Source organism: Procambarus clarkii, chromosome 33 (assembly GCF_040958095.1).
Source record: "Procambarus clarkii isolate CNS0578487 chromosome 33, FALCON_Pclarkii_2.0, whole genome shotgun sequence".
In the NCBI taxonomy this organism is placed as follows: domain Eukaryota; kingdom Metazoa; phylum Arthropoda; class Malacostraca; order Decapoda; family Cambaridae; genus Procambarus; species Procambarus clarkii.
In genome coordinates this window covers 33,336,717-33,359,028 of record NC_091182.1, presented here as the reverse complement: position 1 = coordinate 33,359,028, position 22,312 = coordinate 33,336,717, and the positions used below count along the sequence as shown (strand labels likewise).

The 22,312-nt window shown below is 48.7% G+C and overlaps 1 protein-coding gene across 3 annotated transcripts in view; it reads left to right on the top strand.

Moving 5' to 3' along the window:
• Positions 1-22,312, top strand: part of chm (lysine acetyltransferase chameau) — a 147,221-nt gene that overhangs the window by 22,778 nt on the left and 102,131 nt on the right. For 2 of the 3 annotated variants that reach the window (XM_045753834.2, XM_045753835.2), the window contains exon 3: positions 5,021-5,152. The exons of the other annotated variant lie outside the window; for it this stretch is intronic. In XM_045753834.2, the coding sequence (XP_045609790.1) occupies positions 5,021-5,152 (132 nt within the window). The remainder of the gene's footprint in view (positions 1-5,020; positions 5,153-22,312) is intronic. 3 annotated transcript variants of the gene reach the window in all.

Here is a 22,312-nt window from a genome sequence, read left to right as displayed (position 1 = left end):
AGGTGCCCTGTAAGTACTGCCCTTGGGGCTTGGGGCCACCTTCCACAAGTTCCTTGGGTCCTGCCCCTGCTTGGCCGTTTACCGCTTGGTTTTCGGCCGCTCTTTGTGTGCTCGGGTGTTCTGTCTCCCTTGTTCGCCTTAGAGTAAGGGGCAGTGTTTGCACTGGTGGGGCGCGGGGTACTGTGCAGCTTGTCTTTACCAATCATAGCGGCCGGCTCTGTTCCGCTTGGGTACGCTGTCCTCTTGCGGGGTTTTCTTTTTCTTTTGTTTATATACCTGGTGGGGGGGTCTGCCTTCGTTCTTGCCCCTTGTGTCCCTTGTGTTCTGAGTATTTCTGGTGGTACCCCCTGCTAGGTCCCCGTGAGTGTACACGTCCCGGGGGTTCAGCTCTTAGAAAGTTGTTTGGTAGCTTGGGTGCCGGTTAGCAGTACCCTGCCTGGGATTACCTGAGCGCGAGTCCTCTTATAGTAAACGCTCGGGACCCTGGGAAACCCCTGGGGGCGCGCGGGTCCGATGGATGTGACCCCAGAGCCCCCCCCTCGCTTCCAGCGAGTTTGAGGGTTGCTCTCACCTTTTGTCTCTGGGTGACTCTCTGTTTTGCCTCCGTCTGCTGCCTGTGGGGTCGGTGACACCTTCGACCCGGTGTCCTGCGAGTTTGGTTGCTCGTTGTGGCTCGGTTACCCAGTTGTGCTAACAAAGCGGGTGCGGGCAGCAGGGGCGTTGCACTTGAGCCTTGGTGGTGGCAACGTTCTCGTGGTTTCCTCCCCGGGAGCCCCGGGGCTGCCCCGTTGTCTTTCGTTTTGGGACTTGGGGGTGTTGGTTGCTTCGGTTCCATCCACGCCCCCTTGTCTTTCCCCTGGTTCACCCTTCCTGCCTGTATCCGGTTCCTTACCGTCTGTAGGTTCAGGGCGGGGTGTTTGGTGGTGTTGAGACTCGGGCAGTCTCGGGGAATTCCCCTTCCGGGGTAGTGACGGGGGCATTTGGGCCTGTTCCTCCAGCCGTGTTGTATGAGTCTGCCAGTGGGCTCCCTTCCTTAGTGTTTTCACGGCTGCCCCGGTTTTCTGGTACGGCCGGGGCTTTGGGGGAACGGCTCGGCCCCGGGGCCTGTCGTGTAGGTTCCCGGGGCTGGGGAGGGGCTGACTTGGGGGGGCCTTGGCCCCGTTAGACCCCGTGGGGGGTTTTATCCCCCTCTCGGCGGGGCTTGTGGTTACGCGGAGTGGGGTCTTTCCTCCCCACTCGCCGTACGTGCTGTTGGACGTCGGCCCCTCCCCGGGCTCGGTTCCTTGGCCTTTGAGTCGGTTGGTTCCGTCCTGTGGGTGGATGTTTCCTCCCCCGCTTTTTGGGACGGTGTTTTTGTCATGTTTCCCCGTTCGATGGGGTTCTGCGTGACTTTTGATCTCGGGTGCGCCTGCGCCTTCGTGTGCCTTCGGGACTAGTGTTGGCTTCTGTGTTCTCGAGGGTACGGGAAGGTTTTTCGCTACTTCCCGCATTATTGGAACGTCTGTCGGCTCCTAGTACTTGTCGCCCTGTTGGGCTACTTGTCGCCCTGTTGGGCTACTTGTCGCCCTGTTGGGCTACTTGTCGCCCGGTTGGGCTACTTGTCGCCCGGTTGGGCTACTTGTCGGCCGTTTGGGCTACTTGTCGCCCGTTTGGGCTACTTGTCGCCCGTTTGGGTTCCCTTTTTTTGGGCTCTTTGCTTCTTTGGCCGGTTTTATTGTTCCTGCTTCCTCTTTTGGCTCTTTTTCTCGTGCAATAGTCCTGGCTGGCGCCTTCCCGCAGGGAGGGTGTGCGGTTCGGCCAGCGTGTTATGCGCATGCGCCGTGGAGTTTGTATTGGCCGGGCGCTGGATGCGGCGGTGTTCATATACCTGTCTTTATTTAGGTATAATTTTGTACGACTGAGACCGTTCGCACACCAGTGACTGTCCCTTTATCACCCCTTCCTGTCCCCCTCATGTGCATGTCCAACCCATGCTGGAGTCGTTCAGGGGACCCTCCTTTTTTAATGTTGTGAGGTGTGGGGGTTGTAGGGTTGGTTCTGTACTCACCTGGTGAGGCTCCTGGCTGTGCTTGCAGGATTTGAGCTCTGGCTCTTGGGTCCCGCCTATCTGGTAGAACTTGCGGGATAGTACCAGTGGAGTGCAGTGGTGCTATTGGCACTTTTGGGGAACACTGTATTACCATCAGTGGTCTGTGCTTGTTACACGACCTACTTGCGAGCATAAGCCTTCTTGCTGGTTCGTCCGTGGACTTCCAGGGCGCACTGGCCTGTTTTCGTATGGCAGTTCCGGCCCGTCCTGGTTGTGGGGGTATGTGGGCCGGTGGACTGCTCCTAGCAGCTGCCTGGTGGGCCATCCTCTGGCCGGTCTGGCCTGACCTTGGGCCGGGCTTGAGGTGTAAAAGAGCTCCCAGTACCTCATCCAGCAGGTATCGAGCGGGGTTTCTCCGCCGTCGGTCGCCTGGTGCAGGTTTCTGGGCCTGCAGGGTTTTGTCGCGTCTCCGTTGGCCCTGTCTGGGGTCTGCCTGCTCCGTTCTCTGCCTTTGCAGAGGGGAGTTGCTATTTACATGTTGCATGTTGCGGTGGTGCCTGTTGCTGCTGCTGCTGCACGTGAGCATTGGTACCGTGTTTCACGGTGGCGTGTCCTTGTTCCTGTGTCCGGTTGTGGAGTGGCGCTTTGCTGCCGTTTTGTGCCTGGGGATTGCGTGGGGTTTTTGTCCCTGCCTGATTGTCCACCCCTGGTTGTTCTCCTGGTTTTTTTTGTGCTTCTGCTCTTTCTTCCTGCCTCTTCTGCAGCAGGAATGTTCTGCGTGTGTTCTTAGGCGTTGGTCAGCCTGTGTCCTGTGATGTGCTTCTTTGTCTCGGTCTGTTGCAGTTGTTCGTGCCCCTTGGTTCGGGTCCTGTTCTGGCGGCGACCCTTCCGCCTTCTTTGGTTTTCCTAGCTTGCCCTGCCGGTTGTTGTTGTTTTATTTTTTTGGGGGGGTTCTTGCGATGTCTCGCGTCGGACCCGTCGTTTCTGAACTCCTGGCGGGCTTGCATGCTTCGGAGTTTTTCTGTTCGGCAGACGTTCCATCTCCTTGTGCCGCCTGGGTTTCGGTGGTCGCGCCCGAGATCTTCTCGCGGCTCCGCCTTTTTCCTGGGCTCGGGGGGGCCTTGTCGGGGCTGCTTATGTTCTGCCTCGTGGTCTCGCCTCCGGTTGGTGGTCGGGTGGCTTCGTGGTAGGTGTCCCACCTGCGTGCTTTCTTGGCGGCAGTATGGGGTATTTTGGCGGTCCTTCCTTTTCCTGTCCCTTCTTCGGTGGGTCCTTCTTGTTGGCTTGGTTTACTCTCGGCTTGGTTTTCTAGTGGGGGTTGGGGGCCGTCGTCTTGCCACATACTGTCGCCTCTTTTCGTGCGGCGCAGGCGGAGCCGCTTCAGCTTGCTTTCGGTCTTGGTGTTGCTTCTGCACCGTTAGTCAGCTGTCTTGTGCGTCATTTCACCTCCGGCCTGTTCGTGCGCCGCTTGCACCATCCTGGTCTCTGGTCAGCGTGCTCTGTCTTCTCCTCGGTTGGTAGTGCCCCTTCGGTTCCGGTGTGTTTTTTCGTCGGCTCTTTCCTTTGGGCCTTTGCCTCTGGGGGTCGGTTCGCTGTGTTTTCTTGCTCCTTCGGTTTTAGCGTTTTGGTTGTTTGATGGCAGCAGTCTCCATCTTTTCTGGCGCGGGGTGGGGCTGCTGCATTCTGGAGGGGTCCAGGGTTTGTTGGTGCTTTGTTGGTCGGGCCGGGGGTGTGTCGTTTTTGTGTTCAGTGGCGGCCCTCTGCTGTTGTTTGCGTGCCACGGCGTTTGGGTCCGGAGCGCGTTTTGCGTTGATCCGGTTCTGTTCTTCCCGGTTCGCGGGTGATGGTGTCCCGGGTGGTCAGCCGTGTTCTTGCGGCTAAGCTGCCTGTGTTCTTCCCTCATGCCTGTGGCGTTCATGGCTTCGCTGCTCTCGCTGCCGTCTGGGCGACGTGGCCTTGCAGTCTTTCGGGCATGGATTTTTGGTGTTCGTGCAGGGGCCTTGCTGCTCGTGGTTCTCGTGTTGTTCCCGGGATTTTCGGGGCTGTGGCGCCTTGGGTTGGCGTTTGCTGCCGGTTGTCTCGCCTCCTTGGGGGGTGCGTGGTGTCCGCCTCCCGGTTTTGTCCCTTTGACCTTCCTCTGTGGGTAGTTAGCTCCGGGGAGCCGACGGGGCTCCCCCCAGAAAACCAGCGTTGAATGTAATGAAACGCCATTTTCTGGGTGAGACCCGGAGGCTCCCCGGCAACCCTCCCTCCCTCCGGTCGGCGTTTTTCGCGTGTTTTGACATCCAGCCTCAGAACTGATGGGTGGATAGCCGGCGTGGGAGGTCTGGGGCTCCCCCTTCCCCCTCCCGGGGAGGGGGGAGCTGCGCAGACAGCGGCGCGGTGACGTATGACGTCATACTAGTTTCCGTGTTTTCTGTTGAAGAGTTCTATTCACTAGTTCGGCTTAGGTAGCAATTTTCACCAGAATAGGGGTTTGTTTTGGAATGCTTACCTTTCTGGATGCTTGACCCGGTCGATGGCAGACATAGAATGCTTCCAACCACACGGGGGTTTCTATAGGCCATTGCTCCCCTTGCCTCTCTGAGGGGGCCAGGTTCTGGCTCGTGGTCCCCGGTAGGCCCTAGAACTCCATACACATGACTGATGCCAAAGTCTGACATTAGCATATCAGCCGGTAAAGCTCCGGGGAGCCTCCGGGTCTCACCCAGAAAATGGCATTTCATTACATTCAACGCTGGTTTTTTACACATTATTTAATATTTCCTATTTTCATTGCTTTAATTTGTTTGTGCATGTTCGTTGCACTGAATTTTAATTGTGTTACTAAGTGTTGATGTGCTGAGGGCCCCACAGTATTTGCACCTCTGTGAAAAACACTGTAGTGTGATAGCTTAGCTTGCATCAGCATGGTGGCTGTGCTGGTGAGTCTGCCAATAATCTTGTGTTTGTGCTTCACCCCACTTAACACCATGCCTGCATGTGTTGCAGAAGCTGTGCCCGCTCCCGTGCTGCTTCCACTGACCAGGACTCCCCCCAGAAGCCTACTCCCTCCACCCTGGCTCCCAAGGGGGGGAGAGAACTCCCTCCTGCCAACCCCCCACAGACCCGCCCCCAAACCAGGTACCCAGGGGCTACACCTCACCTTCCACCCCTTGCCTTCTATCCTCACATTCCCATCTTATAATTATTTTCTGTTTTATTAAAAAAATATGTTCTGTTATTTCCTTTCCAATTAATGAGGCTTTGGCACATGAACTCTCGTCTCCTATAGAGACGGTTTAGTGTCCATTTAAATACGACAACACTGTACTGAAATTGAAGTATGCATATAATACACATTGAAAAAAAATTGTTTGTAAAACACATTTTCATTGCATCCTGCCTGAACTAGATTCTCATTATATCATAATTTTTTACTGTCCTCTTTTTTTTTTATTTCTTTTTCCACATGCTGTCATATGTAATATTACTTGTCTTGAACTCTATATTACCTGTATTGTCTTGTCCTATATTACTAACATTTCTCATTTTTTTGTGTTCTTTTGGTATATGTTCTGATATGTAGTAAACAGTGTAAAAGTTGTAATTGTTATTATTTTTATAGTGCATAAACAAATTGTACATATTCTGCTTTCAGTCATTTTTCAGAGCTTTTCAGTTAATATTTATCAGTTTGGATCTGCTATCTAGTAGATATCTTAGAAACTAGGCTACTTTCCTAGGACTATTGGTTATATTGCATAGAATGTCTAATGTGGCTGAAAACAAACAAGCAAACCTAAACATGTATAAATGAAAGTTACGACATTCAGGACTGTCCTGGAAACTTATTAAATGGATACTGAGGGAGTAAAAAGTTGAAAACCATTGTAAGGCTAAAGAGGAAGATATGTGTAAGTCTTTAACCATTGCACTGCTCTGCATTAAAATACGACACCTCTGTGGTGCGCTGAAATTAAATTCTTTCTAAAAAATTATTTTCTCTTATATTGTTAAAATGCAGTCTCTGATCACGGGAAAAAAAAATTGTATGTGACATACTTTAGCCGGGAGTAAAAGCTGGGTAAAAGTATCTGGGTAAGAGTAAAAGTTTCCTGGAGCTGGGAAGTTGAGTAAATTATGGGCGCTGAGTGATGGAGCGCTCAAGGTCACTTGGCCCCGCCACCCCATGGAGTGGCAGTTGCCGCAAATATAATGTTTCACAATTATTTTAATGTTTCTCATTTGTTTCTTCTCTGTTTTTTGCTGTAATTTTATTCAAAAGCATGTAATTTGTGGAATTTATATAGTTCAATGTGTGTGGAACATTGCTATGCTCAAAATTATGGGGCTCATATTTGTGACATATATTCTACGATCAATGAAACTGTGTTTTTGCTGTTATTACACCATATACACACATTGTATATACCTATCTACATATGTGGTCACCATAGCGAACCACTAAGTTGGTATGGCGAGTCCAAAACAACACGAGTGGGCTGCCACACCCAGCCAACCCTCCCTTACTCTTTCAACACCTAACTTGCCAACATTCCTACTCCCACGATACTGTTTGTGGTTTTATTACACTATATACACACATGTTATATATAAGTATCTACATGTGTTGTTCACCATAACTGTACAACGAAGCTGGTATGGTGTCTAAACAACATAGAGGCATTAAAAAACTGCATGACAAGTCAGTCACCAGACGCCAGCCTCCCTCCCTCCCTCCCTCGTTCCCTCCCTCACCTCACCTCCCTCACCAAAATAGCATCTCCCAACATACTTCTTTTGCTGTTATTACACTCTATACACACATTATACATAAGTATCTACATTTGTGTTCGCCAAAGCAAATCACTAAGAGGGTATGGTGATTCCAAACAATAACATGTTACCTCACACCAGCAAGCAGGCGATGCTACCTCTCCCTCCCTCTCTCACCAAGATTACTCCTACCATCATACTACGCACATTGCTAATTCTCACCACAATCCTAGTCACTAAATCCTGTAAATCAATAACTTTCCACAAGTTTCTTTTGTAAAGGAACATAGAAGTTGTTTGAAGAATCTTAGATGGATGAAATATGGCAGTGCTGTGGACATCTTGAAGAGCATTGATTCACTGATTCCTGAACATTGTACAGTCTTTATCACAGTCAGGCTCTTCTGTAATACTGTACTATCATGGCTAAATAATACCAGATACATGTACATTCTTAAGTTTTTAGGCAATGCTGTGGTCACAAACTGAACAGCAATGCTGTTAGCTCATGCTATGTTCGCCAGCCTTGGTTGCTCACCCAATACTTACGTTCTCACACCCGGGAATGTTGCCCATGATTTAAAAAAAAAAATGGCGTCTGTTTACAAGAGCTCTAAAGAAGCTGATGTGAATCCCCGTGTAGCTGCGGGTGTTTTGAATGCTACGCTATACCTATGAACGCCCTGAGGCGTGTTGCGCACCACCCATCAAGCGCCTCAAGGTGCATTGCGCTGTGCAATCGTTAAAGGAAAGTATGAAAAATGAGCTAAAAGCATCTCAAAATTAGAAGAAAAACTAATCAAAGCAAGCAGAGAACTTGAATAAGAGTAAATGCAAAATGCAAGTAAATGCAAAAATGAAATAAAATAGAGAACCAAGTTAAAAACACAAAGATAGTCGGAAGATAGAAGGAAAGCACAGAGGAGCAGATAGCCAGATAATGCAAGTCAGATCATACTTGTTAAGAAGATTACAGCATTTAACAGTGTTCCAAGAAAGGCAAAAGTCAACATATACAGTATAAGTATATAAATATATATACAGAGGATACCTCGGTTTAAGATTTTAATCCGTTCCTGGAGACGGTTCGTAAACCGAAGCCAATTTTCCCATAAGAAATAATGGGAAATTAATTAATCCGTTCCTGACTCCCCAAAAACTTAACTTCCAAGTAAATTTTATACCTAATTCACCCAAATCTACACTACAAAACAGCCTGGAAGAGACACCGCCGCCAGCAGACGGCTGAGTCTTTTTTGTTTTGAAAGGCAAGTGTGGTGGCCTGTAGGACCATCTGTACAGCTAAACGTGAATGTTGGATGTCTTATGTCTCCACCGTTACGTCCGAAACTCCTCTACCGCTGATCTGGAAGCATATCCGCAAGATAGCGGGTAAGTTCATTCCCGATGTCTCGCCAATCCTTCACCTTCGTGGTACTCTTGTGGCGGACCCGTTGCAGGTCGTGACCGAATTGGGTTCCCATTTTTCTTCTGTTAGCTCTGGTTCTCATCTTCCTCAATCTTTCCTTCTTCGTCAGCCTCTTCTTGAATCTCGTCCTTTGGATTTCTGTACCCATTTCGGCCTTCCCTATAACGATCCCTTCTCTCTCTCTCTGAGCTTCAGTCTGCCCTGGCCCTCTGTGGCTCTATGGCAGCGGGCTTCAATGGCATTCATTATGAGATGCTTCACCATCTCCCTCCGTGCATGTCTTGGTATTTACTGAGTCTGTATAATCGGGTCTGGGAGTCGTCGTCAGTCCCTGAGGACTGGCTCGATGCCGTTGTCCTTCCTGTTCGGAAACCAGGGTCTCTCGGGACATCCCCTAAGGATTTCCGCCCTATTGCCCTTATGAGTTGTGTCTGCAAGCTCTTTGAACATATGGTTAATGTTCGTTTGATGTGGTTCTTAGAACACTATCACCACCTCTCCCCTTCTCAATTTGGTTTTCGCATGTGCTGCAGCACAACTGATGTCCTGGTGAATTTGGAGTTCTATATTTGTACTGCTTTTGCTGCGAAGACCTCCGTTGTTGCCGTCCTTTTTGACCTGGAAAAGGCTTAGGACACCACCTGGCGGTATCATAGTCTGTCCCAACTTCATTCTTTTGGCCTTCGTAGGAATCTCCCTCTCTTCCTCCAAAGCTTCCTCTCTCGTTGTTCCTTTCGAGTGAGGCTTGGTGCCACTCTCTGCCCCTTTTTGGCAATATGAGTGTGTACCCCAAGGTAGTGTTCTGAGCACTACTCTTTTCCTAGTTGCCCTCAATGGTCTTCTTTCCTCCCTTCCTTCTGGCATTTTCTCCGCTCTCTATGTCGATGATCTTACCCTTTGCTGTCGGGGTGATGATTTGCCTCTCCTTCAACAGCGGCTTCCTTGCGATTGATGCCGTGTCGTCTTGGGCCACCGATCATGGCTTCAAGTTCACTATGTCTAAGACTTGTGCTATGACTTTTACTCGGGAGTATGTCATTCTTCGTCCCCCCTCTGTCTCTTTATGGTCATCCCCTTGTGTACAAAGATTCCGCTAAGCTTTTGGGGTTAATCTTTGATACTCGTTTGTCTTGGTCGGCCCATATCCCTTACCTCCGCCCTGAATGCTCTAAAGCCCTTTCCCTCCTTAAGGTTTTGTCCCATACTTCTTGGGGGCTCTCTTTACATTCCTCTCTCGTCCTGTCTAAACTTGATTATGGTTGCCCTGGTTACCCATCTGCTTCTCCGTCTACTCTTCGCCGTCTTGGTGCTTTGCACCATGCTGGGTTGCGCCTCAGTTCTGGTGCCTTTCGTTCAACTCCCTCCCTCAGCTTGTATGTTGACACTGGCTTCCTATCTCTCCAGGACCGCCGTGATCGCTGCTGTCTTCGCTATCTGGCGTGGTCATTGCAACATCCTTCCTCTCGCCTCTTATGCTTTGACTTTTACCCCTCCTGTAGTTCCTGTTCCTCTTCCTTGTCTATTTCTGTCCGGCTATCTCGCTTACAGGACTCTTTCAGTTCGTCTTTCTCATATTTCTACTCGTGTTGTTCCTTCCTTGCCCCTGTGGAGGGTCCCCCTTCCGAAATTTTGTACATCCTTGATCCGCATTACTAAAGCTTTTACCCCTCCTACGGCTCTGAAACGCCTTTTCCTCGAGCACTTTTCTTCACACTCCCGCTCTGTTTCCATCTCCACCGATGGGTCTACGTCTGTGGATAGTGTGGGCTACTCTGTTGTTTTTCCTGACCGCACTTATATGTGTCGCCTCCCTTCGGAGACTAGCATCTTCACTGTGGAACTTTATGCTATTCTCTATGCTCTCTGTCTCCTGCTTTCTCGTTATCATTCCTCCTTTGTGGTTGTCGCTGACTCTCATAGTACCCTCATGGCTCTCGGGTCCCTTTAATCCTGTCCATCCGGTCATCGTCGAGATTCAACATTGGATGTTTCTTATCTCTATTAAATTTAAATCTGTAGAGTTTTGCTGGGTTCCCAGCCATATTGATGTTTCTTTAAATGAGCATGCGGATGCTACCGCTAGAGAGGCTACCCGCTCTTGTCCCACTTCCCGTAAAGATATTCCTTATACCAACTCTTGCCTAGATATTCATTCCTCCATCCCTGCCCGTTGGCAGGGTTGTTGGTCTTCTGTTGTTGGTAACAAGCTGCGTACTCATAAGCGTAGTGTGTCCCCGTGGCTTTCCTCCTGCCACCGTAACTGGCAGTGGGAAACGGCTCTAGCAAGGTTGCGTATTGGCCATACTCGCTTAACTCAGTCACTTAATGGAGCGCCGCCCTGCTCCGTATTGTCCAAATTGCATTGTACCTCTTACAGTCGTGTATACCCTTGTTGAATGTCCTGACTTCCAGGACGAGCGTGTGTCTTGCTTTCCGAACGTCCCTCACAGTCGCTTGTTCCTCAGTAGAATTCTTGGTGAATTGGATACTTTTGATATCGTTCGCCTTGTGCGTTTCTGTTCTCGTATTGGCATTCTTGGTGATATTTAGCGTACTCTGATTATTCTGCACATTTGATGGTGCTACATTGTAACGACCGCTTCCCTCTGTCGTAATAACTGCGCCTCTATTGTAATAACCCAATGTTCCCCAGTATTAATCCTGTTATCTTGTGATCTCTCATAATCGTAATATACGCTCTCTGTTGTAATTCTCCGTCTCTCTTCACTCAATACCCCAGCTTAACGCTGTTACAGTCCAGCATGACCCCTCACTGGACTGCCACGTATATAAGAGGAATATTAAATGAGGAAGATACACCAAGGACACGGGTTATTCGCTTATTACTAATTATAAAATAAAAACCATTAAAGCACTGCCACCACCTTCCTGACCAACCATACCTGAATGTGTCTATCACCGATCCCCCAGGAAGGCAAGGAATCAGCAACCATGGGACTCCGGGTAATATGAATTTCAGTAATAAATTTTGGAAAATTAGTTTGTGTAATTTACGTTACTAATTTAAATCCAAGGGCAACTTTAGTATCTATTAATAGTAGGAGAACATGGGGGCTTCCAATACAACACCTAAAAATGACAAAGTAGCAAAATATATCAAAGGGGAGTTAAGTGAATACCACTGGACAAGCTATACAATTTATTTTATGAAACATGTAAATTAAGACAATTTGGACACATCACCTATTCTATTTCCCTAGAGGCACAATGGATATTTATTGAGGACACGAAAACTCAAGTGCTACTCTACCTTAAATACCCGCACTACGGCCACGATGTTGATGGCTGCCCTCAGCCCCGAGGATACGGGCTTGCGGCCCTGTTCCTGATACACTCCCAAGACACACTAATGAAATTTAGTTTTTCCAACTTATTGCTGGGAAGGATTGCTCCTCCCACCATCTAATACAGCCCCAGGGCTCCACCCATTATTTTGGCCCTGGCCAACCATTTAACACGTAGGCCTGAGGTCTGGCTCTCTAGGGCCAATAAGGACTTGGCCCTTATCTCAGGCCAATCACCTTCACTGATCTGTCGTGGAAAGCTACATGAATTTCTGAAGATTGAGTCAGCTCTCCCCAGCTAGAGAAGGGGGACAAGGCGCGTCTATGGAGCCCAGACACCTGCGAGCAATGTTTACAAAACTGATAATTTATGTTCAAGCCTGTCTCCTCTAAGATAGGAGTAGGGACATTTGACTCTGCCTGGTATGGGGAAGGCCGCTGCTGAGAGGGACAGAGAGGGATGAGAGGGGGTGGAGAGGGAAATATCTGAGTGGGGAAGTTGAGTGGGAGAAGCCAAGGTATCCACGACCACCCTACCCTCAGGTCAACCTCTTGACCCTGACAAATGGGCGACAGGGGGGGGGGAAGAGGAGAGGAGACGAATGACGGCCAAGGGGAGGGGAGAAGGAAGGAGGGGAGAGGGAGAAGGAAAGGAGGGGAGAAGGAGAGGGAAAAGAGGGGAGAAGGGAGAACCAATGATCTGAGCCCCAGATCATTACAACATAGCCTTCCCGGTTTGGTGCCTTCTTTTGATAATTACTTGCTTACTTACACTACAAAAGTATGTTCAAGTTATTACTTACTCTTCCTGATGATGCCTGTTGGCGTATGGAAGATGGTGAGGAAGGGGGAGGGGGGGGGAGGTGTTATTGTTTGGAAGGGAAGTCCCCTTCCATGATAACATCAGGCAGTGAAGATTTTTCTGGAGTGCACTCTCTGGCACGTTTTGCCTGCATACCACTAGGTCCTGGTTGTGGCTCACAGCTTGATTTTCTCACAAAGAAATAATCATTGAATATTGTTTTCCCTTCTTCGCAACATTTGTCCGTAGTGAGGCATCACATTGTCATTGAAAAGATTAATGCCACGGCCTACTACAGCTTTCCCTGGGTGAGTCTTTTCAATAAAAGTTTGCATTCCTTCCCACATCTGACACCACTTCCTAATTGTTGTGGAAGGGATACTCTCTTCTGCCTCATCCTCCTCTGAAGAAATATCCTCAGCTGCCTCTTGTTGCTGCTCCTTTTCAAGGGCTTGGAGTTCTTCAGAGGTCAGTTCTTTGTTTTGTTCTTCCACTAACTCCTCCACATCAGCACCATCCAATTCCAAGCCCATTTTCCAACCCAGAGTAACAATTTCCTCAACAATAGGCACTTCATTTAGAGGCTCAAACCCCTCAAAGTCTAGTTCTGTCATACATTCAGGCAACAATTTTCTCCAGCCAGAGATCAGGGTTTTTTGAGTCACTTCTTTCCAGGCTTTTTCAACAGGTTTTAACCCTCAAACCGCTAGGGGCCCAAATGGAATTCACACCCACAGGCGCAACAAAAAAAAAAATCCAAAAAATTCTTTCGTCTTATAGAAGTGTTAATTTTTGTTCCCTGATCACGGAAAAAATAACAAAAAAATCGTAGGTGGCATATTTTAGCCGCAATAGGGTAGGGAAGTGTGGCAAAAAAGGGGCGTTGGCAGAGCCTTCTCCAGATGAGGTCTACTCCGCCTGAGCTGTCAGGCGGCAGTTGCCACAAATATATTATTCCCTAATTATTTCAATGTCTCTGATTGATTTTTTCTTAGTTTTTTTGCAGTAATATTATTCCATACAGTGAATTGTGGTATATTTATATTATAAAATGTGTGAACCATCGCTGTACTCAAAATTATGGTGTGCATATTAGTGATTCAATTATTATGTTCATAAAACAATAAACAAATAGTTTTGCTGTTGTTACACTATATACACAGGTTATATATAAGTATTTGCATGTTTTGTACACCATAACGAACTACTAAGTTGGTCTTGCGAGTCAAAAAGCAACGAGGAGTGACCGCCAAACACCAGCGAGCCACTCACTGCCACTCCCTCCCTCAACACCACCTCACTCACCCTCATTCACCTCCTACAATACTCATTCTGTATTTATTGACTATACACAGACGTTATATATACGTATTTACATGTTTTGTTCACCATAACTGTACATCTAAGCTTATATGGTGAGTAAAGGCCACAAAGATGTAGCTACTCACACAGTCAGCTGATCGGCGGCCGCCCTCAAGGCCAGGCGCACTATTATTTGTCCTTCAACAATATTGTTTGTGGTGTTATTACGCTATATACACATATTATATATAAGTATCTACCTGTTTTATTCACCATACCTTAACAAATAAGCTGGTATGGTGCCCAAAGACTATTGTGGTCACCAGTAAACAACATGATAAGTCGTGCAGACGTTCGCCACCGCCCTCACCAAAATGGCGGCTCCCAACCTACTCCTCTTGCTGTTTATACCCTATATACACACGTTATATATAAGTATCTACATTTGTGTTCACCATATCGAACCACTAAGCTGGTATGGTGAGTGCAGTCAATAAATGGTGGCCACACACAGTCAGAAGACGACGCCACAACCCTCCCTCGCACAGCCTTACGCCTCCCTCCATGGAGCACAGCGCTAAATATCACCACAATCCTGCTATTATCAGAATCCTGGTCAGTTTTATCACAGTCAGGGGGCTTCAGTAATACTCTGCTAAATAATAGCAGTATCATATATATTATGGTATTTGTAGGCGATGCTGTGGTCACAAGCTGAACAGCGGTGCTGTGAGCTCGTGCTGCGTGCGCCAGCCTTGGTGGCTTGCTCAATACTGACCTCTCACACCCAAGAATGTTGGCCTGGATTTTTTTTCTAGGTGGCATCTGGCAACTATCGGTCGTGGCTGTACTATAGCTGCCCCTATCCCAGGCGGAGAGTTTAAATTATAGCGCTAGACACGAAATCATATATAAATGATGTGCGCGGTTTCGGTTTTGTCACTGATATCATTTATATATGATATGCGCGGTTTAAGGGTTAAAGCATTACAAATGTTAAAATGGTGTTTCCAGAACTCTTTGAGGGTGAGGTTTGTGGCTTCAGTCACTTCAAAACATTTCTGGAAAATTGCCCTTTCATAAAGTTTCTTAAAATTTGCTGTGATTTTCTGGTACATAGGCTGAATTAGAGGAGTGGTGTTAGGAGAAAGGAACTTTATTGTGAGAAAATTATATCTGTTCAACAATGCATCTTCCAAGCCTGGAGGATGAGCAGGTGCATTGTCAAGGAGAAGCAGGGTCTTGAGTAGCAAACTTTTCTCTTGCAGATATTTTTGTATGGCAGGGCATCATTCACCCACTCCGTAAAAAAAGTCCTTGTCACCCATGCCTTATTATTAGCCCCACATCACACACATTTGGTTTTTCTGCACACCAAACTTTTCAAAAACCCTTGGATTTTCAGAATGATACACAAGCAAGGGTTTAATTTTCAAATCGCCACTCGCATTTTCCACACAGCATAAGCGTAAACCTATCTTTCATAGGCTTGTGTCCGGGCAATGATTTCTCCTCCTTGGTAATGTATGTCCTCTTAGGCAATCTTTTTCCTGAACAGTCCTGTCTCATCACAATTAAACACTTGTTACGGAAGGTATCCCTCAGCCTCCACAAAATCTTTAAATTCTTCAATAAATCTTTCAGCCGCTAGTTTGTCTTAGCTGGCAGCCTCCCCATGCCTCACAACACATGAATACCACTTCTTTTTCTAAATTTGTCAAACCATCCCCTGCTTGCCTTAAAGTCTTTTGTATCTGCACTCGTTCCAGGGGTTTTCTTTACAAGGTCTTTGTGCAATACCCTGGCTTTCTCACAAATGATGGCCTCTGAAATACTATCACCCGCTAACTCCTTGTTGTGTATCCAAATTAATGACAACTTTTCCACATCCTCAAGTATTTGTGGTTTTTGTTTCATGATTGATTCGCTTTTTGCCACTTTAGCACTCATAATGTTCTTTTTCTTGGCAAGCACAGTGCATATCGTTGATATGGATTTGTTGTTCTGCCTAGCTAGTTCAACAACACGAGTCCCATTTTAATGCTTACGAATGATCTCTTGTTTTTCCTCAATTGTCATTTTCACATGCAATTTCTTGCCTTGAACCTTACCACTGGCTTTCTTTGGACTCATGGCGAGATATATAATAACAACTTTTATGCTCAAATAGCCAAAAATCCGACAAAAAACTGTAAATTCTTGTGAAGAATTCAGGTGGGATAGTCACTGGGCGCGAGGCACTGTTAAACTGAGGTGCGATCGCCATGCACCACACGCTAGGTCGGCCGCACGCATATCAACAGACTCGTATCCCAATGCAAAGTTCCTATTCTGATTCAAATTTTCCAAACAAATCGGGCTCGTAACCCTAAAAGTTCGTAAACAGGGACGTTCGTAACACGAGGTACCACTGTATAAATATGTGAAGAAGCTTGAATGGTCCCTCAAGCCAATATTCAACCGAAAACTCCTCACCCTGAAGGATTCGAACTCAGATAGCCAAGGCTTCATGAACCTCAGCGTATCAAGTACTATACCAACTAGACAATGCACGAAAAACTGGTGTGTTTATTCACAGCTTCGCCTCTTATCAGAGGGTCAGCACTGTGTCATACTTTGCTGACCTTCTCTTTTGCTCTGTGCGTTTGGAATTTCTGTTGGGAGCCTCGTTGGCTCCCTGAAGCTATCAAACTGACATGTACCATATTAATTTGGTGCCATCAGTCCTTGGAGTTCGAGTGCCTACTAGGGGCCACGAGCCAGAACCTGGTTCCCTCAGAGAGACGAAAGAAGCAATGACTGTATGAGTTGTGTATTTAGAATTTGTCATGTCTGCCATCAACTGAGGATACCACCAGAAAGTAGGCAAACCATTACAAACCTCTAACTGGTTAAAATTGCAACTTACGTCCGAACAGAGCCAAAGAACTCTCCCTAATAGAAAATAATGAAACAAGCAACACGTCATCCAACTAGTGCAACTGCTCATTAGTGCCTCCCCCTCCCCCGACAAGGGGGATGGAGACCCCACTCAAGCAAGCCGGCCGCACCACCCTCAGTTCGTAGACTGATGTGCCGGTGTTCACATGTCCTCTCTGACCTCAATTATTGCCTGGTTTTGCATTTGTGACTTTGCCAGCTGTGTTATGTGGTGGCCAAGTGTTCCTTCAAGTATACTGGGCTGCATGCACCTAGGGTTCCCTTTCCTAGGAGCCCGGTAAATACTTCCCTTGCGGGGTCAGGGTTATCTTCCCTGGGTCGTTTGGGTCTCACTCCTGTTTGAGGACTTCATCGCTTGGTGGTGTTCTTGCCCTTGGGGTTTGCTGGGGGTCTTGGGCTGCCCATCTTGCCCTGGGTAGGAAGTGGGTTTATGTTGGGTGGGGTGCACTGCGGCTGGCGCAGCTTACATTCAGCGGCGGCCGAGAATTCTCTTTGGGAGACCGATTAGTCTGTGTGTTGCTTCAGGGTAATTTTTGTTATTTTGTTTTTTAGAGCATTCTTGCTTCCTTGGCAAAGGAAGTCTGCCTAGCTTCCCATTAGTCTAGCCTAGGTTGTTTGGTGGTCCTCCTCTGTTCCCCCGAGATTTCTCGGCAACGCTGGTTGTCAGTTTGCCTACAGCAGACAGGGGTTACCGGCTTAGCTGGCTCCAGTGCCTGGGCTTCCTGTAGATCTGATGTACTCTATGGGCCCTGGAAATCCCTGTAAGGCTCGGGGGTACCATGGACGTGTCTTCCAAGTTTTGTCTTTCCTTGTGGGATGCCGAGGGGTATTCGTTGCCTGTGCCTTGTGATGATGATCATCCATCTTACCTCTAAAATGCTGCCTATTGGGTCTGGAGACGCCTACGACCCTGAGTATTGCTGGACATGTTCCCCGCTTGTTATTCAATTTACCCATTCCTCGTCTGAAGATGTTAGGGGTCAGGCAGTGGCTTGGTTGCATGCTAGTCTGTGTTGCCACGGGCCAGGTTGGTTGCCCTGTTTGCATTTTAGAGACCAGGATTTAGGGGTGTTCGTTACTTCAACCTTGATTCAGTCCGCTCCCTTGCTTCCTTCCCAGGTGGGTATTATTTACCCTGCTCCTCCTCCCCTGCTTCCGGCTCCTAAACGTCTGAGGATTTCCAGGCCGGTGTGGGGTTAGTTTGAGATGAGGCTCAGATGGCTTCAAGGGATTACCCTTTCCGACTCAGAGACAGAGGTTGAGCCCGAATTCACTGATGAAGCTTTGGAGTTGGCCCAGCAGCCTCTTCTCCTTGAAGCTTTTCTCTTGGACTCTGCCTTTCTTCAAGGGTAGTGGGTTTGAGATATGGTCTCTGCCCCGGGAGCTCAGGGGGAGTCCACTTGGAGTGCTTGGACTCCTTTTGATCCTGCCTGGGCCTTTGTGCCTTCTGAAGAGGGTTTTTTGTATCCTCCTCCTCTGAATTTGAGTTCGTTGCAGCTCCCCGACAGGTTCGTTTCCAGGTGCCTTTGGGTTACCTGGATACGTCCTTCCAAAGGTTTCCTTAATCTTGGATTTCCTCTGCAGAGGTTCCAAAGGTCCTTGGTGTGTACCTCCTGCAGACCCAGTTTATGCTTTGTTAATGGATCCGGCTTGCTTTGAGTTCAATTCTTCTTCCTCATATTGGGTGCATGGGGGCCTTCGGCCGAAGTTCTCGCCTGCTCCTCGCTGAGTGGTCATGCCATGGCTCAAGTTCCGTTAGGTCGAGGTGGGTCTTTGGTGCCAGTTTTGGAGATGGTTTGTCCTTCCAGGGACTTCTTCATCTGGTCAGCGCCATGGTCCTTGTTTCGCTTGCTGCGTTTCTGGCTTTATCTTCAAGTTTTTCGGTGCCTTGGCACCTTTCCCCCTCCCTCGTTCGAGGTGCTCATGGATGCCTTGTCTCTCGGCTGGGGTTTTGTAACCAGTACTCACCAGGCTGGCCAGGGGCGTTGGGCTCCGTCCTTCCATTGGGCTCGTCGCACAGAGTGAGAGTTTACTGCGGATTCAGTTGAATTGGGGCTCTGTGATTCGGCTCCATTCAGACTGCTCTCCTGTGGTTCATTGTCTCAACTGGGGGTGATGGGGTGTGTCTGCAGTTCATGGCCCTTTGGGGCTGGTTGCTTCGGGTGGCTTTTTGCTGAGTTTTCAGGGTTTGGCATTCCACACCATTCAGGGGGGGGGGGGTGTCAACCGTCCTGGCGGACGGCCTGTCTCGCTTCATTTCATTTTTTCACGGTGTGGACAATCGACACCCCCGTCCTTTCTGTGGCTTGTCGAATGTTCAGGTGTCTGGAGGTGAACCTTCTTTGCTTTGGCTTGGTTCCGGCACCTCCCAAGTATATATGGAGCCATTCCCCGAGTGCGAGGCATTCACAGTGGATGCTTTCCGACAGGACTGGTCAAGGTGGGGGATTCCTGTACATTCATACCCCGATTCAGCTGCTGCTTCGGGTTTTGGCACGGCTCTCCGTGTCAAAGTCTGTCCACAGTCTCCATGGCGTAGTGGCAAGACGCTTGCCTGGCGTTCCGCAAGCGCTTTGTCCTGGGTTCGTATCCTGGCCGGAGAGGATTTACTGGGTGCAAATCCTTAACTGTAGCCTCTGTTTAATAGGGCGCCTGACAGCTGAGTGGACAGTGCTTCGGTTTCATAGTCCTGAGGTATCGGGTTCGATCCCCGGTGGAGGCAGAGACAAATGGGCAAAATGTTTCTTTCACCCTGATGCCCCTGTTACCTGAGCAGTAAATAGGTACCTGGAAGTAAGACAGCTGCTACAGGCTGCTTCCTGGGGGGGTGTAACAAAAAGGAGGCCTGGTCGAGGACCGGGTTGCGGGGACGCTAAGCCCTAAAATCATCTCAAGATAACCTCAAGATAGGCTCAAATTCTTTTGTGGGAGAATAGTTCTCCTGGCCCATGGTGGCATCGTGCACTGCTTGCACTGATGCCCAAACCCGAGGATTTTTCTGCAACTCCGCTTCTGTCATCAGGTCGGGCCGGTGAGGTACCTCGCTGGTTTGGCTTATTCTTCCGCACTTTGTGTCTGGTTTTCTGATGCAGGTGTATCGCCATTTATATGCTAAGATGGCTTCATTGATGGTGTCCCACCTACGGTTTTCTTTGCAGTGACAGTATGAAGTTTCTTGGAGGTCCTTCTGTCATTTCCTTCCCCTTCGTAGGGTTTTGGCAGTGATGGTTCCGGTTGTTTTGTCCTTTTTTTTTTCTTTACTTATTCTTGACCGGTATCTCATGCCGAATACAGTACTGTCGCTTTGTATCATGCGGTGTTGGCAGAGCAGCTCCACCTTGCATTCAGAGTGAATGTCACTTCTGCTCCGTTCTGCAAGCTCTTTCGTACATTTTTTTCCTCTCCAACCTGCTCATGCGCCACCTGAGCCTTTTTTTTGGTCTTTGGACCGGGTGGTCGCATTTCTCTCTTCTCCTTGGTTTGTCGTGGCCCCTTTGGTTAAGGATTGCTTTCTCAAGGGTTTTGTTTTTGTTGGCTTTAGCCTCTGGGGGGTTGGGTGCGTTATCTTCATGCTCTTCTCCGGCACAGGGATTTCTGCTCTTTTGATCCTGGGGGTCGATTTATTTGGTTGCAACCTTCTCCTCCTTTCCTGGCGAAGAATGAGACGGCTGGATTCCGGAGGGGTCCATGGGTTGTTGATGCTTGGTTGATTCGGCTGGGGGTGCATCATGTTTTGTGTCCGGTGGCGGCTTTACAACGCTACCTGTGTGCTACTGGTTCAGCGACAGTAAACGCTCTCTGAGTAGAATCGGTTTTCCTGGTTCCCTGTTCCAGCGCTAGTGTCTCTCAGGTTGCCTGCAGGGTTATCAAGTTTAGCCAGCCTGCGGTTTACCCTTGTGCTCATGATATGAGAAAGTATACAGCTCTTGCTGGCATCTTTGGTAATATGTCGTGGGGTCGATATTCGTGGGTGGGGGTTTTGGAAATCGAACAGAGTACTGGCCACTAGATATCTTGTCAATGTTCTGGGCCCTCTGCAGCCTTGGGACATCTGTCGTGCCCAATTGTCTCATCTTCGTCGTGAGACTTGCGGTGCTCCTGCCTCCTGGGTAAGTCCCTGTTTTTACTTATCTGTGGGTAGATAGCCTCATGGCACTGACTGGGCTTCCCACAGAACACCAGTGTTGAATGTAATGAAATGCCATTTTCTGGGCGAGCCCTGGAGGCTCCCTGACACCCTCCCTGCCTCTGTTTGGCTGTTTTCATTATTCTCCGAACTGAGGGTGGTGCGGCCAGCTTGCCTGAGCGGGGCCCTATTCCCCCCCCCCCCCCCTCCCATTGAGGGAAGTTGATGTGCTAATGAGCGGGCACACTAGTTGGATGACGTGTTGCTTGTTCCATTGTTTTTTATTGGGTGGAGTTCTTTAGCTCTGTTTAGACTTAGGTTGAAATTTTAATCAGTTAGAGGTTTGTAATTGTTCGCCTACCTTTCTGGTGGGATACCCGGTCGATAGCAGACATGACAGACTTAATATAGAGCTCATATTGCCATTGCTCTCTTCGCCTCTCTGAGGGGGCCAGGTTCTGGCTCGTGGACCCCAGTAGGCACTCAAACTCCAAGGACTGATGGCACCAAACTAATATGGCACATATTAGTTTGATAGCTTCAGGAAGTCTCCAGGGCTTGCCCAGATAATGGTGTTTCATTACATTCAACATTGGTTTTCTGAGGGGGAGGGGGGGGGGGTAAGAGACCCCATCAGATTCCTGGAACAATTCAGGCTGATATGGATATATCAGCTTTCTGACATCAATGTGCATGCAGTTCTTGCCAACCGAGTACCACGAGCTAGAACCTGGACCCCCTCAGAGAGGCACGAGGAGCAATGGCCTATAGAAACCCCCATGTGGTTGGGAGCATTCTATGTCTGCCATCGACCGGGTCTGGCACCCAGAAAGGTAAGCATCCTAAAACAAACCCCCTATTCTGGTGAAAATATTGCTATCGAAAGCTGAACGAGTGGACAGAACTCCCCAAACGAAAATTAGCAAACGAGCATGGCATCATCACGTTGTTGCACCGCTGTCTGCGCAACCCCTATCTGCGCATCTCATACGTCAAGCTGTGAGCAGCCGCATCCAACAGCCTGGTTGATCAGTCCAGTAACCAGGAGGCCTGGTCGACGACCGGGCTGTGGGGATGCTATGCCCCGGAAGCACCTCAAGGTAACCTCAAGGTAACCCCTTCCCTCCCCCTTTCCTGGAAGGGGGAAGGGGGAGCCCTAGAGCCTTGTGCCGCCGATCCACCCTTCTTGGCTGATGTGATACTGGTGAGGTCATGTGCCTCTGGCTCCAGATTTTGTTTCGGTTTCTGTGCCTTGTGGCGTGGACTGTCTCTACTGGTGGTGTGCAAGCCAGGTGTCATATTCTTCGGTACTCGGGCTGCATGCACCTAGGGTTTGCTTCCCTAGGTCCCCTGTAAGTACTGCCCTTGGGGCTTGGGGCCACCTTCCCTAAGTCACCTTGGGATCTACTTCCGCTGTGTCCTTTACTGCTCAGTACTTGGCCGCCCTTGGAGTCAGCTGGGGTTTTTGTTGCCCTTGTTTGCCTCTGGGTATGAGGTAGTTTTCATCACTGGTAGTGGGTGCGGGGTACTGCACAGCGAGTTATCACCTATTATAGCAGCTGGCTCTGTTCCGAATGGGTATGTTGTCCTCTTGCGGGGTTTTCTTTTATTTTTGTTTTCC